The sequence below is a fragment of the Halichoerus grypus genome, chromosome 12 (assembly GCF_964656455.1).
Source record: "Halichoerus grypus chromosome 12, mHalGry1.hap1.1, whole genome shotgun sequence".
Taxonomy (NCBI): Eukaryota; Metazoa; Chordata; class Mammalia; order Carnivora; family Phocidae; genus Halichoerus; species Halichoerus grypus.
The window spans coordinates 29801659-29821069 of NC_135723.1; the positions used below are offsets into that span (position 1 = coordinate 29801659).

The following is a 19411-nucleotide window of genomic DNA, read 5'->3' on the forward strand; positions in this document are numbered from 1 at the left end:
ATGCTGGCCTCATAGAATGAGTCTGGAAGCTTTCCTTCGGTTTCTATTTTTTGAAACAGCTTCAGTAGAATAGGTATTATTTCTTCTTTGAATGTTTGGTAGAATTCCCCAGGGAATCCATCAGACCCAGGACTCTTGTTTTTTGGGAGGTTTTTGATCACTGCTTCAATCTCATTACTGGTTATTGGCCTATTCAGGTTGTCAATTTCTTCCTGTTTCAGTCTTGGGAGTTTATAGATTGCAGGAAGGCATCCATTTCTTCCAGGTTGCTCAATTTATTGGCATATAGTTGTTGATAATAATTTCTAATAATTGTTTCTATTTCCTTGGTGTTAGTCATGATCTCTCCCCTTTCATTCATAATTTTATTAATTGGGTCCTTTGCCTTTTCTTTTGGATAAGACTGGCCAGTGGTTTATCCATCTTATTAATTCTTTCAAGGAATCAGCTTCTAGTTTTGTTGATCTGATCTACTGTGTTTCTGGTTTCTAATTCATTGATCTCTGCTCTAATCTTAATTATTTCTCTTCTAATGCGTGGCTTAGGCATCACTTGTTGCTTTTTCTCTAGTTCTTTAAGGTGTAGAGTTATTTGGTGAATTAGGGATTTTTCTGTTTTTTTGAGTGAGGCTTGGATGGCTATGTATTTCCCCCTTAGGACCGCCTTTGCAGTATCCCATAGGTTTTGGACCAATGTGTTTTTGTTCTCATTGGTTTCCACGAATTGTTCAAGTTCTTCTTTGATTTCCTGGTTGACCCAAACATTCTTGAGCAGAGTGGTCTTTAGCTTCCAAGTGTTTGAATTTCTGCCAAATTTTTTCTTGTGATTGAGTTCCAGTTTTAAAGCATTATGGTCTGAGAATATGCAGGGAATAAGCTCAATCTTTTGGTATCGGTTGAGACCTGATTTGTGACCCAGTATGTGGTCTATTCTGGAGAAAGTTCCGTGTGCGCTCAAGAAGAATGAGTATTCTGTTGTTTTAGGGTGGAATGTTCTGTATGTATCTATGAGGTCCATCTGGTCCAGTGTGTCATTCAAAGCTCTTGTTTCCTTGTTGATTTTCTGCTTAGATGATCTGTCCATTGCTGAGAGTGGAGTACTGAGGTCTTCTACAATTAACGTATTGTTATCAATATGACTCTTTATTTTGGTTAACAGTTGGCTTATGTAGATGGCTCCTCCCATGTTGGGGGCATAGATATTTACAATCGTTAGATCTTCTTGTTGGATAGACCCTTTAAGAACGATAGAGTGTCCTTCTGTGTCTCTAACTATAGTCTTTAGTTTAAAATCTAATTTGTCTGATATAAGAATTGCTACCCCAGCTTTCTTTTGAGGTCCGTTCGCATGGAAGATGGATCTCTATCCCTTCACTTTCAGTGTGGATGTATCTTTAGGTTCAGAATGAGTCTGTTGTAGACAGCATATGGATGGGTCCTGTCTTTTTATCCAATCTGCAACCCTGTGCCATTTTATGGGAGCATTTAGGCCGTTCACATTGAGAGTGATTATTGAAAGATATGAATTTATTGTCATCATGTTAATAATTCTTGCAGGGCCGGCATAGAGGTCACATATTCTTTCAGTTTCTGCCCGTCTTGGAAGCTCTGCATCTCTCCATCCATTCTAAATGACAGCCTTGCCAGATAAAGTATTCTTGGCTGCATGTTCTTCTCATTTAGTACCCTGAATATGTCTTTCCAGGCCTTTCTGGCTTGCCAGGTCTCTGTGGATAGGCCTGATGTTATTCTGATGTTCCTCCATCGGAAGAATAAATATTGTTAAAATGTCTATGCTACCCAGAGCAATCTATACCTTCAATGCCATCCTGATCAAAATTCCAATGACATTTTTCAAAGTGCTGGAACAAACAATCTTAAAATTTGTATGGAATCAGAAAAGACCCTGAATCGCCAAGGAAATGTTGAAAGAGAAAAACAAAGCTGGGGGCATCACGTTGCCCGATTTCAAGCTATATTACAAATCAGTGATCACCAAGACAGCATGGTACTCGCACAAAAACAGACATATAGACCAATGGAACAGAATAGAGAGCCCAGATACGGACCCTCAACTCTATGGTCAAATAATCTTTGACAAAGCAGGAAAAAATATGCAATGGAAAAAAGACAGTCTCTCCAATAAATGGTGCTGGGAAAATTGGACAGCTATATACAGAAGAATGAAACTGGACCATTCTCTAACACCATACACAAAGATAAACTCAAAATGGATGAAAGACCTCAATGTGAGATAGGAATCTATCAAAATCCTAGAGGAGAACATAGGCAGTAACCTCTTTGACATTGGCCACAGCAACTTCTTTCAAGATACCTCTCCAAAGGCTAGTGAAACAAAAGCAAAAATGAACTTTTGGGACTTCATCAAGATAAAATGCTTCTGCACAGCAAATGAAACAGTCAACAAAACAAAGAGGCAACCCACAAAATGGGAGACAATATTTGCAAATGACACTACAGATAAAGGACTGGTATCCAAGATCTATAAAGAACTTCTCAAACTCAACACCAAGAAAACAAATAATCAAGTCAAAAAATGGGCAGAAGACATGAACAGACACTTCTCCAAAGAAGACATACAAATGGCTAACAGACACATGAAAAAATGTTCCTTATCATTAGCCATCAGGAAAATTCAAATCAAAACCACATTGAAATACCACCTTACACCATTTAGAATGGCAAAAATTGACAAGGCAAGGAACAACAAATGTTGGAGAGGTTGTGGAGAAAGGGGAACCCTCTTACACTGTTGGTGGGAATGCAAGTTGGTACAGCCACTTTGGAAAACAGTGTGGAGGTTCCTCAAAAATTTAAAAAGAGAGCTACCCTATGACCCAGCAATTGCACTCCTGGGTATTTACCCCAAAGACATAGATGTAGTGAAAAGAAGGGCCATATGCACCCCAATGTTCATAGCAGCAATGTCCGCAATAGCCAAACTGTGGAAAGAGCCGAGATGCCCTTCAACAGATGAATGGATAAAGAAGATGTGGTCCATATATACAATGGAATATTACTCAGCCATCACAAAGGATGAATACCCAACTTTTACATCAACATGGATGGGACTGGAGGAGATTATGCTAAGTGAAATAAATCAAGCAGAGAAAGTCCATTATCATATGGTTTCACTTATTTGTGGAACATAAGGAATAGCATGGAGGACATTAGGAGAAGGAAGGGAAAAATGAAGGGGGGAATCGGAAGAGGAGATGAACCATGAGAGACTATGGACTCCGAGAAACAAACTGAGGGTTTTAGAGGGGAGGGTGGTGGGGGAATGGGTTAGCCCGGTGATAGGTATTAAGGAGGGCACGTACTGCATGGAGCACTGGGTGTTATATGAAAACAATGAATCGTGGATCACTGCATCGGAAACTGGTGATGTCTTGTATGGTGACTAACATAATATAATAAAATTAAATTTAAAAAAAATAAATGAAATGGAACTATAATGGCAGAATGAAGGTAAGCTTTTCAAATTCTAGCACATAACTCACTGCTTATCAAACTACAGAATAATATTTTTTTTTAAGAAGATAATCTTATGAGTTTGTAAGTGTATTTGGATTTTCACAAGTCAAGAACAACTACTGGCAAAATTTTACCCTCACACTTTCTTTTAGAATTGTCTAATACATGCATATACATTTGCATTTAAAGACTATTTTTTTTATTAAGTCTGAGAATTCATAACAGATATCTCCTTCTTTTGGTGGACTTCAAAAATAGACAGAAGAACTACTTAAAAATTAAATTATTAAAAGGCAAAAAACATTGCTTCTGATACAGGCATTAATTAAGCAATATTAACACATATGGAAATAAATATTTTGCCTATGTCCACTAAAGCCCTTAGTCCTGAATGATATTCAAATAACTGAGCAATGAATAGTTATTAAATGCATTTCAAAGATTAGAGGTTTAAGATAAAGTGGTCATTGTAGGTGAAAGCTATTTGAAGCTTTGAAGTCCTATGATGACTTATAAACAGCTCTTTTTTGAATGGAAAGAATCCTCTATTAATTCGGTATTGGAGATTATTGACCTGAAATCTTGTAATGGCTCCTAGCATTTTTTTTTTTTTAGCAATACTTCTGAAAAAGGAGAGAAAGAAAAAACAATCTAAGATGTCTTGTAGATGCAGAATGGGTCATGTATTATGTCTTCTCATCATTCAATCCTTTCCAGTCTTGGCATCCATCTTGGCTTGCACAGATATTGGTATTTGCTAAAGTACCAGTTGATCATAATTTATAAGGTCTACAGTGTGGCACTCTTTCCTTTGGGCAAAAGGAAATTTTCAGTTTGCTAACTGAAAATGTAAAGCACAACAGCAGTTGCCTTTTGTTTTTTCTATAAGTAGCATATATTTTCTTTTAGTGGTAGATTGTTCTTCATGAGCCCATAGTTGGGGGTATTATTAATCTTCACCCTCTCAGTGTGATATGGGCCATAGGAGAAAACTATTCAATTAAAAAATAAACGTGTGGAAAAAAAAAAAAAACAGTGTGGTGTTAAAATGCCACCATAGTCACACTGCCAAATTAAAGTATTGATATTTGTTCATTGAAAGTTAATAAAAACTTAATTTTACAATAATTGCTATAGGTATAAATGTTAATTATTAATGAATAACTCATTTGCCAGCTTTTCAATCTAAATCATTGCATTTCTCTTGTATAATCTCTTTCATTCATATCTTCAAAGGTTTTATTACTATGCTTATTCACTCTTAACAGAGAACATGTATATGTACTTAAATCCACAAAAATCTAAAATGTGTATCTGAAGCAAGGTGTTCTTTTAATGTGTTCTTTTTGGACATGTAAGTGACCTAGTGCATTTGACACTGAGTCACTTAAAACAAAAGAAAGGCATGGATGAAGATAAATGCATATTCAGTTAACTACAAATAAATAAACTAACCTTCTTAAAATTTTTGTTTAAGTCAACCAGACTGAGCAGGAAGATGTGGTCCTTGGCTCCTACAAGCAGCCTGCCCCTCTCCTCATCCAACAGGATGGTTTGGAAATCTAGTCCTTCTGATGAACCCAAAAAGGGAATGCAGCTATTTGAAAGCAGCAAGTCTATGGGAAAGTAAAAGAGAAATAGAAAGAAAGAAAAAATTAATTAGCAAAATATTTATTTGCCTCAATACATACATTTTTGCACTCTGTAAATGAATATATACAGCACAAATGCTCCAATTTAGATATAAGCAAACAATATACAGTTTTAAGCACACATTCATTTAGAAATCAGTGTGATTTATGACATTTGTATTTTACTGGTACAATATTGATCTTACACATGAAAAAATGCAAGATACTAAAATGAGTATTAAAGCAATTAAATGCAAAATATTTCACAACTCTGGTCATCTTTTTAAGTTATAAATTAAAACATCAATCTACAGTACATTTGCACACTGGTTAAATCAATCAATATATGCAAAATAAGCATCAAACTAAGTGTGTGATAAACCTCAGAGCATTTCTCTGCCCTCTACTTTTGATAATGCTAAGATTCATGACTGTGTTTGGAGGATTATAATGTTCCTATTTTATGTATTTGTGAAGTAAACAGAGAAACCCAAATGCAAGAAAATGGATTCTGAAAGATATATGATCCTGAACCAATAATGGGATCAAATTGTAAAGCAGGAAGGGACCTTGAAAATCAATTAATACAAATTCATGATTTTATAAATGAAGGTGTTTAATTCCTCCAAGGTGAAGCCACACGCCCTAAAGTCACAACATCACATGGTGGTAATCTCAGTCCCAGTCCCCATTTCTTTTTGACACTTGTCTGTATGTCCTAATTCTTTTTTTCATTCACAGTTGTGATATGGACCGACTCTTATTTAAACTTAGGTCTGGGTTTACAGAAATCCAAATCTTTTCAATAGATTTTGCCTCAAGTACTTGTCATACCTTCTCATTTTCTACAACTGTATAATATTAAATACCAATAAAGTAATAATATCACTCATTACTTATTAAAGTCCATTAGATGTTTCTGGACTTTAAAACTAAATCATTATTTTCAAGTAAGTCATTATTAATTGATGAGAAAAATATAAAGAGACAATGTCTCAGAAATAGGTATCAAGATACTTCTAAAATGTATTATGGCAGTTTTCAACCCCTAATAAAATGTATCTTTGGTCTTTGAAATTTAAAGCCTATATGTTCCACAGATCAACTGTGGGCTTTATTATTTCATATTTTTGAGAATTCCCTCACTCTTTCCTAATTTACAATGGTTAAATGTTACTTCCCTTATTCAGCAAGACAGATTTTGATCTTAGTTTTGACAAACCAAAAGGCTGTATGCTCAAGAATATATGATACCATTTGATTTCTCAGGTGAGGGTGGTCTTATTAATGTTTATGAATCATGCTTTATGTACACTGGATAGAAGTCTGAACTCTACACTAATTATTTTCTATTAAGCTAGATATAACTTTAAAAGTTTTTCAGACCAGAGACACATTCAATAATATTTTCTAGCATCTCCAAATACAGTAAGCTTATTTTTGTAGGACTCATATCCAATAAACTTTCCATACTAACTATAAAGCAGAGCTGAGGAAAGAATAATATAAGCTATTAATAAATCATGGAGGTGTGAAGAATAAAGTACTTAATATACGATCAGCATTGTAATGGTGCCTGGAAAACAGTAAGTGCTATATAACTATCAGCTATTACAATCATGATGATGTATTTTTTAAATTTTCTACAAAATCTATAAAAAGGAAGTCATTATATTTCCCAACTCATATAAGTGTTAGGATGATTAAAGGAGATAATTTACTTAAGGTTCTTAAAACAATAGCTTGAAGATAGGAAAAGTTCAATAAATATTAACTGTTACTTTGAGTATGATTATTAAATTCCAGTTTGGGAAAAGTAAGTTCTATCAAAGAAGAATGTTATCTCGTCTTCCATTAAACCTGAGTCGTGAAGATGAGAACTTCTCTGTATTTTTTTTATAATACTGGACTAATATTAAAAAGCTATTCAGGGGGTGCCTGGGTGGCTCAGTCAGTTAAGTGTCTGACTCTTGATCTCAGCTCTGTCTTGATCTCTGAGTTATGAGTTCAAGCCCCACACTGGGCATGAAGCCTACTTAAAAAAAAAAAGGTATCCAGTCCACTAATATTTATAAGAATCTATTACATGTTAGGTATTGAGCATGTAGTTAAGGGTGTGGTCCTGACCAAGCCCTGCCTTCAAGGGGCTCACAGAGCAATCCATAAATAGATACATACACAAAATACAATATAAGTGAAATAAATTCTAATACAATTATACACAAAAGAAATATTTCAAGTAATTGTGCATCACCGTATAAAAGAAGATGATAATTGACAATAGTGTTGAAAGACAAATGGAAGCTTTACAGGAAAGATATAAAGAGAAGTTTATTCAAGGCAGAAGAACACGGGAATGTACAAGGGCATATATCACCATACATCACATTTACACACAGCATTTTAAAAAATTGTTTTAAAGATTTTATTTATTTATTTGAGAGAGAGAGAGAAAACAAGCAGGGGGAGGAGCAGAGGGAGAGGGAGAAGCAGGCTCCCCGCTAAGCAGGTAGCCCAATGTGGGGCTCAATCCCTGGACCCTGGGATCATGACCTGAGCCAAAAGCAGACACTTAACCGACTGAGCCACCCAGGTGCCCTCACACACTGCATTTTTAATATGCCTCCTACTCTGCAGTGTGAGCTCCTTCAGCACAAAGACTATGTCTAACTAATCTTTGAATCCACAGCACTAGCTCAGTGTCTTGGAGACAAATTAAGTACTTATTAAATATTTGTGGAATTGAAGTATAGTTTGGTATGCTAGAACATACAGAATATGTGAGGCTGGACATCAAGGCAGCCTCCAGATAATCGAGCCCAAAATGGCACGCTGGGGAGTTTGGTTATCATCTAGGTAACAAGAAGCCACTAAAACATATTACACAGAAAAGTGACAAAAACTTTAACTGAGTGTTGGAAAAAAAGTCTGGCTGCAGTGTTCAGGATGGATGAGAATTGGAAAAGTGGGAGCAAGGAGACTACCCAGAAGTTTCTGAAAGATGGTAAGTCCCTGAATAATAGCAATGCCAATGAGGGGAGCAGGACGTTTAAGAATCTTGCATCTCATTTGTTGTTTCTACTGGTACCACCAGGAAAATAAACTTAGGTAGTCACTTGCTTTCTTTTCTTTTACTATAGCCAATTCTATTGGGTTTAGTTTCAAATGTGACAAGGAAAAGCAGCTGCGAAATAGTGACTAACGTAAAGTATTATCATTTCAAAATGATTTAATGTTGCCTTGTGACAATGTTAGCATCCAAACGATTAAAAGCATGCTTCACCAATCCTTTGTAGCCAAACTAAATAATTAGACTTAGGATTACATATGAAAATTTCTCAGGCTGACGCATACATTTTGAAAAGACCTTGGGACAGGGATTGGAACAGGTTCCCTCTTCCCCAAGCAGCTTATCTTTCTTGCATTTCTGCCAAACCAAGCAAAGTCATTTTTGTTTCCACAGGATCATCAACTAAAGCCCGGGAAAAAAAAAAAAAAAAACCCACCAGAGGGGGTGGTCGTTAAGTCCAGAGCCCGCATCTTCACACCTAAAGCTAATATACTCCCAGGGTTTCTGGAATCAGAAATGGAATGCTGGCTCTACAGACTGGAAACTCGTGAACGTTAAAGACTAAAATTTGGCAATATATTTCAGAGCTTTATTTTTTTCTTCTCCTAAACTGGCAACTCTCAGACATGTAATTTTTAAGACTGTCCATAGTTTATTTTTTGAACAGAAACTCTGGATGGTGGGGTGAGCATGTTGCTTCACACATGCCATTCAGAGAAGGCCTGCCCTGTACATCCTCAGCCAGCCTCACGTCTCCACAGATGACAGCAGCATTTGCCTCTAGTCCTAACTGCTTTCTTTGTTCTCCCTAAACCTTTGACCTAATCCACCATAATCACTCCTTCTAACTGCTCTTTTAGCAATTCATTGTCCTATCACCTTATTCTCAGTTTGTAGTGTCACTCAATGTCCCAGGCCCTCAAATTCCCACTCTTGGTCTAGCAATATACTTTTGGAAAAGCTACAAGCTGGTTATTTCTGAAATAAATGAAACAAGGGTTATTAATTTATTCCACTAGGGTAAACATGGAAATCATTTCCATGATGGATTTTAATCAAATGATGACACAGACAAAGTGTTCATGCTCCATGATCGATAAGCCACTGCAGAGCAACAGGATGGTTCTGAGGATCAAAAACCCTATGAATAACATGATTTTTCCTATGTCTGTATGTGCGTGTGCATTTTTCTGAAGGTTATGTCCAGAGTCTTCATCAACATCTCCTGATACCTCTCCAAAAGTCACAGAAACTGTGTATTTCCCACCTGTAGTTAATAACCATATTTAGAATAATTTCTCATTTCTAGCATTAAAAAATATGAGTCACTACCTTTATGAAACTTGACCTTGAAGGCAAACTGACTCACCTAAGACCACCAAGTACACTGCATGTGTTGCAAAGACTCTGATAGCAAGTTCCACTCTCATGGATCTGACAGCCTAGTGCAGAGGAAATGCTCACCCACAACAAAAATGAAATATGCTTGTGATAGAGGACAAGAGTACTTAAAGTCGTAGACTGTTAAATCTTTAATAGTAAAATGGAAAGAAATTCCCATCTGCATTTCTTTTAGCAAGACAAATAATGCTCCTTCGGGTCTCTCATCATTATGTGTGGGTGGAGACACAGCATGGTCTCTAAGCTCCTTCCGATAATCGAGTTCTATGGCATGAGAACCTTATGCCTAACTTTGTTAAAATTAAGGAGGTATCAAGTAAACTCTCATCCACATCTATTCCTGGGCATTGCTCTGTTCCTTGGAGCAGATCGCCTCTACCTTTGGGAAAAACAGAAACAGAACATAAAGAAATTCCAACTAAAAGGAAATTCATTCTATCAATGATCCTTGTTGGACTCACGTGTTACCAATGCAGTGAGGTCCAGAACGGTTAAGTGGGCCTCACAAAACCAATTTGCTCTTAATGGTGAAGCTCAGCAACAATGAAACTCCTCACTCACAGTCAGATGCCCCTCTATATGAGGGGAAGGCTCCAGATCCCATAATCCCTGCTCCTATTTGAAATAAACATCTGTTCTGAAAAGAACTCTTTGTATCTCCCTTTTAGTGTCCCTTAATACAATTGTTCATTCAGCCTGAAGAACATTTGACCTGATGGTCTACATTCTTCCTCTTCACCCCAGAAAGGAAGGGAGTGGTTGGTCACTTTGAATCTAATAAATTTAGGATTAAGCAACACAGACTTCCTCAATGTTTGACTGTTAAGTGTACAAGATCCCATACCCTTGAAATCACATTTATTGCTAGAAATCCTGAACTGGGTGGAGATGACAGTTTCTCTCACAAGAAGACTACATAGCTAAAAAATGGCTTCCCACATCCTTTAAAGAAGAACACTTGACATTTTTTTTTAAGAAGATAAAGTTACTAAAGGCAGAACTTTGTGGGGTAAGAAGAAAATCACCTTTGAGGAAAGTCAATTTCTAATCTACTCCAATGTAAGGAATAGAATTCCTCAGCAGAGAAAGCTTCCAACCCAAAATGGACCCAGATCAAAACCCGATTGCTTTTCCCTACCATCTAAAGATATTCAGCACAAATCCTTGCCACATCCACTCTTATTTTTCCTGAAAGGAAATCACCATTATATCAGTAAGGCCGTTCTGAGGTTTCTTGAAATATGGTCACCTCTCCAGTGTGTTCTTTGAAAAGCTGTCTAAGTAAAGAAGTAAAGGAGTTTTTATTATTGTCTTCCCCATAAATTCAGCTTTCTTTCCTTGATCTCTGAATCCCCAGGGCTTTCATGCTGACTGTTAGTATCTAAAGATTCCTTCTACGGAATTCCTTCTTCCCATAGTTTCCAGAAATGTTTTGGCTACCAAACCATTCCCCCCCAAAAAAGCCTGTTTTCGGTTTGGGTCAGGAGTGGAGTAATGGGAGCTAGCTATTCATTCCAAAATGAAAATTAGTCCCTAATGTTGTGGCTCACTGAGTTCCTTTGGCTCTCTGTGCATTTGTATTTGCTTCCTCAGTGTTTGGTCCAAGGAAAGACATGGATTCTGTCTTGGAATCAAACTTTGGAAATTAACTCATCTTAAATTGGCCCCACCTGACTTTCAGTTGGTTTTCTGAGGCTTGAGATCATATGAAAAGATTTTGGTTACCAAGATAGCTCACTTCCACCTATCAAAACCACAAATTATTCTCTGTTTAGGTACAGTCTCCATAGTTAGCTGCTCAAACAATATCAAATACACAAAGAAAAAAATTTAAATGTAAAATCCTTACAAAAGACTACTTCAAAATGATAGGTATTTGATTATCTTTATACTTTCCTAAGTGAGAAGTCCAGCCCTGTCTTCTTCCTTCAAAAAAAAAAAAAATCAGATTATCGTTTGCTCTCTTGCAATGGAATATTGAAGATCATTCTGCTCGTTAGGTATTAGAACATTATCTATGTCAATAATAAATCAGATGGTACCATGTAGGGAAACATAAATTAGAAACAAATAAAGCCTATTATATCATCAGAGGTTTGTTCTTGCCAGGACAGGATGTGCAGTAGAGTGTGGCAATTTTACACTGTCACATTTCCATCGACATCCAGGCTTTTGAAACACAGGTTTATTCTTAATTGGCTAGCTTTCAACAGCAGATGCTTTATATAATCCATCACACGTGAGAGTCATAATTTATGATTATGAGTCCTTTTAAATTCTTACTTTGAATTAGTTCTTTTAAATTCTCTAAAGCTTTGCTATGATAATTTTTCCCACTGACCTATAAATAAAGACTAACATTGTAAGTACCTAGTATATTTCCAGAAAAACAAGGTTATAATAGAACAAACTTCCTCAGAAGTAGTTGACAGGATAATTCCGGGAAGATTGATTCTACTGTGACAATTATTTTCTTAACTCCCTTCATAGCCTTGAGATTTTCTCACTGTTCAAATTTTAAGGAATGTTTAAAATCAAGACACCATGTCACAAATGAATATGGATTGGTTTTCAATCAAGTATGTAAATTTAATTTTTACAAAATCAGAGGGACATACCATAAAATACCACCTACTATGGATTCTAAATAGCCAGGCAAATATGATAGGAACAAATAATTCCTCAAGCTAAGATCACGACAAATTAATGTACAGAGCAAAGAGCTATGAGAATAACTTTTAAAAAGGACAATATTCTCTAACAACATTACTTTTTTTTTTTTTAATTTTATTTATTTATTTGAGAGAGAGAATGAGATAGAGAGCATGAGAGGGGGGAAGGGTCAGGGGGAGAAGCAGACTCCCTGCTGAGCCGGGAGCCCGATGTGGGACTCGATCCCAGGACTTCAGGATCATGACCTGAGCCGAAGGCAGTCGCTCAACCAACTGAGCCACCCAGGTGCCCAACATTACTTTTTAAAATTAATTATATTCGTCAAAATTAAGTATATGCATACCAAAAAGTAACATTAAAAGGCGTAGGTAAGGCATCTGTCTCCTCCTCTGTCCACCTCCAGTCTAGTCCCCATAATAAAACATTTAGTAGTTTACTTTCTATTCCTTTTTATATTTCTTTTTTTTTTTTAAGATTTTATTTATTTGTCAGAGAGAGAGAGACAGAGGCAAACAGAGGGAGAAGCAGGCTCCTTGCTGAGCAAGAAGCCCGATGCAGGACTCGATCCCACGACCCTGGGATCATGACCTGAGCCGAAGGCAGACATTTAACGGACTGAACCACCCAGGTGTCCCTCCTTTTTATGTTTCTAAATAATATGAATATACTACTATCTTTTAAAACATTATTTTCAGGGCGCCTGGGTGGCTCAGTCGTTAAGCGTCTGCCTTCGGCTCAGGTCATGATCCCAGGGTCCTGGGATCGAGTCCCACATCGGGCTCCCTGCTCGGCGGGAGGCCTGCTTCTCCCTCTCCCACTCCCCCGGCTTGTGTTCCTGCTCTCGCTACCTCTCTCTCTGTCAAATAAATAAATAAAATCTTTAAAAAAACAAAACAAAACATTATTTTCAGACATTTTCATTGAATTCCCATTTACAGAAGCTGAGAATTTTAGCTTTCTGATGCCAACTCTTTCCCTCCAGCCAAGCTCCTAACATAATAACATGCCCATTTTCATGAGAGCTGTATTCAGTGATTCCATTATTATCGCAATGTAAATATTCTTCCCTACTGAGAAAAGTAGTTTTCTGATTATACTTACTTTCTTGAAAAATACTGTTGCTTTACTTAATAATTTCCCAGTTTGTGACATTTGCTTAGTTTTAAAATCATGATCAAATCTTTCCACACTTTCTGAAAAGTGCCTCCATAAAATTTTCATATGATATTCTATCAGATTATTGTTTTTCTCCTGAAGACATCTCTACCAGGCCCTTTCTTCTTCTCCCTACAAACTGGATTGGCTGTTCTCTCACCTGAGAGACAGCTTTCTCAAACTTCCTTCTACCTCTCTCCTATTATGAATCCCATCTTTCCTAGATCCTGTGTCTTCCTCCCTGATTTATTTTCTTAACTTTGGTGAGCACATCTCCAGAAGCTTCCGAAGAGAGGGTGACTGAGACTTAAATTTTTGAAACTTTCCATGTGTAAAAATGCCTCTAATTTACCCTTATTAACAGGTGGGCTAACTACAGAATTCTGGGTTGAATAGCATTCACCCTCAGTGATCTGAGGCACGTGAACACGACGTTCTGGGTTTCAAAGTCATGATTGAGAAATCTCATGTCATCGTATCCCCAGCCTTTGAATATGTCTTGATTGTTTCTGGAAGTTATTTGAATCACCTCTTCACTCTTGCTATTATGAAGTTTAAAATAATTGGACTGTATATGTCTTAGGTTTTGTTTGTTTTTGTTCCTGTTTTTCATTTACCATGCTGGGCACTCAGTGTGACATCTGATCTAAAATTTAATTTCCATTGATTCAAGAAAATTTTAGTTTGGTTTTTCATTCCCAACAAACAGATGTCAATTACCAGTAGAATTTTTCTCTAGATTTTCTACAGAAAAGGTCCTCTATTTACATGCTCAAGGAAGATATTCCTGGTAGAGGTGTGCAGAGACTATGCATTAAAATATGCGCACAGACTTCCAAGAGGGAGATTAAAAATACAGTCATAGAATAATGTTTTCCTGAATTTCAAGCCATATTCATAGGGCATAAGCAATGAAATAATGTTTTCCATTTATAGTTTCCTATAATTGTTTTTGTCTCACAAATCGCTAGATCTCTGCTGATGAATTTGAAATAGACACCTAAAACCACACTGCCTCTCTCAAATCACAGTTCAGAATTTCCAATAGCCTGCTTCATTCTGTTGTTTTCCCCTAATCAACTGATCTTACTGAGTTTAATGACTTAATGACATGACTTAGTTCCCAGGCTGAAAAAATCAGAATCCTAAAGTGTTCCTTCCTTGGTCCCTTACTCTTTTTTCCTGTATTTAAATAATTGGTACTTCTAAGTCTATTTCACTTCCCTCACACCAACATCCAGCTAAATTTAGTCTTACATATTTGATCATGCAAATTTTCTATTCTTCCTTCTCAAATATTTATTCCTATTGTCAGCCAAGCCAAGATCCCTATTACTCCTTCTCTAAATTACTATAACTGGCTCATAAACAACTTTGTTCTATGCCCTCCTCCCTCACCAATCTCTACCACATGATGCTGTCTATTCTGTTTTTTCCTCCTAAATCACAATTAAGTTAGGTCAATTTCATGACCAAAATCCTCCAATGCCAATATATACTTCATTCAATAAAGTCTGAGTTTGGTCCAATGTTCAAAGTTCCATTTCATACCCAATCTTATTCAAAATTCTTCAATGGCATTCATTTCAAAAAATATCCTAATCCTATGGCATTAATATATTTGCAATTATTTTGTCCCTTAAAAAAAACCTAGAAGCCCTTGCAGATAAGAATAATGTCTAAATCAATGCTGTAATTCATCACCACTTCTTGTACATAAGAAGTCTAATAAACACTTAACTAACAATTTTTCAAACTAGTGATTCTTATGTGTGTTGGTTTACCTACGTTCCATCTAAATCAGAATTTATTACAGGCTTATTAATAATTTAGAGAGGTTAATGTGCCATTAGGAGACCCAACTGTGGCTCTAATGCTTTGCAGTCATTAAAGGTTCCTATTGTTATCTCCAAATGCTTGGGGGTGGAGGGTGGGGGGCGGGGAAAGAGAAGGAGGTCTGAAACAGAACACTCTAGAACAGGGCTTCTTAGGATTTAACATGCTTTCAAATCAGCTGGGATTCTTGTTTCTCATTTAGAAGAGGGTGAGGGGCTGAGTTTGTTTATTTCTAACAAGCTCCCAGATTATGCTGATGCTATGGATCCTTGAACCAAAGTTGGAGTAGAAAAGCTGAAGTGCAAAGTGACCCCACTGCACTGAAGAGAAGAGCTGGACCATTCCCTCTTCTCCACACTAGAGTTCCTTGCAAACACTTAAAACAAGGCATGTGTTAATTTATGCAAGATGGCCAGATTGGTTTTTTTTCCTTTACAATTCTACGTTGGTCAAATCTGCACATCCCTAACTTATTCTAAATTAACCTAACTTAAATTATAACTAACTTAATTGCTTTAAGTGATAAATGACCTGCTTAGTTTAAATCAATGACATGTGAACTATTTGCCCTCAGTTTTCTCTTACAAAGAAGGGAAATACATATACTTAATATGCATTAACCTGGAAGGAAGATGCAAAATGACAAATAATGATTTATTCTTGACTTTCAAGTAAATTTCCTGTTACTTGCAGCAGCAGAAATTCTACCAGAGTTGCCTAAAAATAACTGTATTTGTTAAGATCTTCCATTTTTACATCAATTAATTCAATAACCTATTGTTTGGACTCTTTTTGAAACCTGTCATAAAATTCATTTTGTGCTTTGTAACACTCAATGAGCTTTCCCTCTTTTATTTAATTTGATCCTCAAGGAACCACAGGATTACCACTATTTTCCAGATGAGAAAACCTAGACTCAGAAAGAGCAAATCATCATTCTAATGAACAGTACATGCCAGAGAAAGAGCTAACATCTAGGTCTTCTGACTTGAAGCCCCGTCAACTATTACAGCTATATTTTATATTTGAAAATTTAGCATTTACTTAGAAAAACAAGATTCTTTTTCAAAACACTCTACTTACATTTTTACGGAATGTACCCACAGACAAATTCTATTGCTTCTTCCAGTTCATCATGCCACTGGGATTACTGAAATATTTATCTTATTTTCTAGACTGTGTCTGGTTCACTGTGACTTCAGTCAAACAAATCTCTTTATGAGTATCTTTCTTTGGAAGTAAAAAAGCACTTAGTTCTAATTTATGCCTCTTTTTAATTAATAGGATTAAATCAGCATGTTTAAAGGACTCTTACAAAAGTGCAAAATATATATTACTAGTTCTTGCGAAGCAGAGAGGCAATTTGTCAAATTTTCTATGAAAAAAAAGACATTCATTTTTAAAATGACCTTAAATTTTTATTTTTACACATGTGTTGAAAGAGTCTCATTGTAAAAATTCCTTTAATAAGACCCAAGGAATTAGAGTCAAATTTTAGGTAAGTGAAGTCCTAAAACAAGCAGTTGCATATACAAAATTTTATCTCCTTAATAATTTATGGAATAGTAAACCAACCACATATAACATCTGTTTAAAAGGAACTTTTTTAACTGAAAAAGAGATGATGGGTTTAATCCCAGAAAAAAAAATTGCCTTTACTTAAGCAATGACCATTCTAATGTCCCTTCCAGGGTTATGCATAGCCAAAGACAACCAAAGTGTCTCATGATGTTGCTTCTCTTTCACGCTGCCCGGAGGACATTGCTGAACTTTGTAGACCTCAGTGATTTTTATATTATCTTCTTAATTCCAAGAACATTTTTTTGTGTGATATTTCTATGGTAATATTACATCGTATGTTGTATCTTACATTATTGTGTAACTTCCATCACTTTGTGAACCTCCACAATCAATGTTTAGAACAGTGCTCAAATACAGTGTTAAATAGATTTTAATTATTACAAATTAATAGGGTTAGATGCAGACAAACCGTAGTATAAATACCATTGACCTGAAAAGCAGGAGACTTGGATCAGTGTTTTTTTTTTTTTTTTTTTTTTTTTTAATTATCTCTTACGGGACCTTGGGATTATTATTTCACCTTTCTGGAGTTTTCTTTCCAAATCTTTATTTATCAATTTTCTTAACATATATACTACTTAAAAACTGTATCACTCGGGGCACCTGGGTGGCTCAGGCAGTTAAGCATCTGCCTTGGGCTCAGGTCATGATCCCGGGGTCCTGGGACTGAACCCCACATCAGACTCCTTACTCAGTGGGGAGCCTGCTTCTCCCTCTCCCTCTGCTGCTCCCCCTGCTTGTGCTCTCTTTCTGTCAAATAAATAAATAAAATGTTTATTAAAAAAAACTGTATCACTCTATCAAACTGAACACATTCCTCCTTAAACATAGTTTTTTATCTGTTTGACCTCTCTTTCCATCTAGACAATAGCTGACACTGACAATGACCCAGATAATAGTTCAATATGCAAAATAAGCCAGTTTCATTAATATTTGTTCTAAAAGTAGCCTGGGGCACCTGGGTGGCTCAGTCAGTTAAGCATCAGACTTAAGTTCAAGCTCCACACTGGGCTCTACGCTGGACAAGGAGCCTACCTAAAAAATATAAAATAAAATAAAATAAAATAAAATACATAAAAGTAGCCTGTTTTTACAGAAAAGAATGGAGTTTCATCAATATTTTCTCCAGTAAGGTATGGATTATCCCACATCTCTCCTGAATCATGGATTATTTCTCTCCTAGATTATTTTAACTAGAATATAAATATGGTGTTATTTAGTTCATGGAAAAAAAAAATCTCTTGATTTTATTTTCCTTCCAACTACTACTGCCCATGTCTCCATTACAGGAAAAACCCCTGAAAGAATTATCTATAATTGTCTACAGCCCCTGAGCTCATGCTTTTAAGTATCCAACCTAATTGTGCCATGGCCCCCACACTCAAAGACACTGCCTTTATCAAGGTCAACAGTGAACTTTTGTTGTTGAATTTAATGTTAATTTTTACTTGTTATCTTTGAAGACACATTAGCTGAATATGACACTGCTGATAATCTCTTTTCCTTTGCTTTCTTCATTGACTTCCTGTGCACTAAAACTCCTGATTTTTCTCCTACATTATTTTTCTGGGCACTTCTTTTCAGTTCACCCTGATGCTCATCCTTCTTTTCTCTACTTTCCTTGCTTGAGAGAATCCCAGAACTCAATCCTTCAAATTCTTCTACATCCCTTAGTTATCTTATAGAGTCTCATGGATTTAAAAATTTCTACAGGCTAACTGCCAAATTCATACCTCCAATGATATGTTGCATAAACTCTAGCAATTATATACTCAAATGCCTTCCTGGCATCTCACTTAGACATCCAATAGTCTTATCTTCTCAAGCAAATATGTCCACTTGATTTTCCCCCCCAAATCTATTTCTTTCACAGTCTTCGCCATCTCAATTATTGGTATCTCCATCCTTAAGTTAAAAATAAAACAGAACAAAAGATGGAGTCAGATTTGACCCCTCTATCTTTTACTTCATATCCTACCCATCAAAAAATCCTATTGGCTCTACCTACATATCATCCTCTTCTCCTACCTCCACTACAACTGGTCTGGCCCACAGACCATCATTTCTCACCTGCATTATTACAACATGTCTGTTTCCCTGAATTCTCCCTTTCAGTGTATTTAGAACACAGAAACCAGAATGATCCTATAACAATGAGTCAGATTATATCACCTCTGTGCCAAAATTCTCCAGTAGGATTTCCATAACACTCAGACTAAAAGCCAATGTTTTAACAATGACAACAGTGGAAGGATCTAATCTTTTTTCCCCCCTCTTATTAACTCTCTGATTTAGTCAAACTTCTTTCCCCCATCCAACTGTTTTTCAGCCATACTGTCTTCCTTAGGATCCTTAAACATGGCAGACCCATTTTCACCTCATAACCTTTGCATTTGATGTTCCTTTTGCCAAAAAATGTTGCTTTCCCAAGTATCTGCATGATTTGCAACAGCAATTTCTTTAAGTATTTGTGAAAACATGACTCTCTCAGTGAGTTCTTTTCCTTACCACCGTACTTGACTACCATACCCCCACCATTCTCTAGCTAACTTTCATGATTCGTTTCT

General features: G+C 36.3%; 1 protein-coding gene across 2 annotated transcripts in view; it reads right to left on the bottom strand.

The window, feature by feature from the left end:
- The window catches only part of SEMA3D (semaphorin 3D), a 196043-nt gene that overhangs the window by 103407 nt on the left and 73225 nt on the right, over positions 1–19411 (bottom strand). For both annotated transcript variants that reach the window (XM_036105527.2, XM_036105526.2), the window contains exon 3: positions 4953–5113. In XM_036105527.2, the coding sequence (XP_035961420.2) occupies positions 4953–5113 (161 nt within the window). The remainder of the gene's footprint in view (positions 1–4952; positions 5114–19411) is intronic.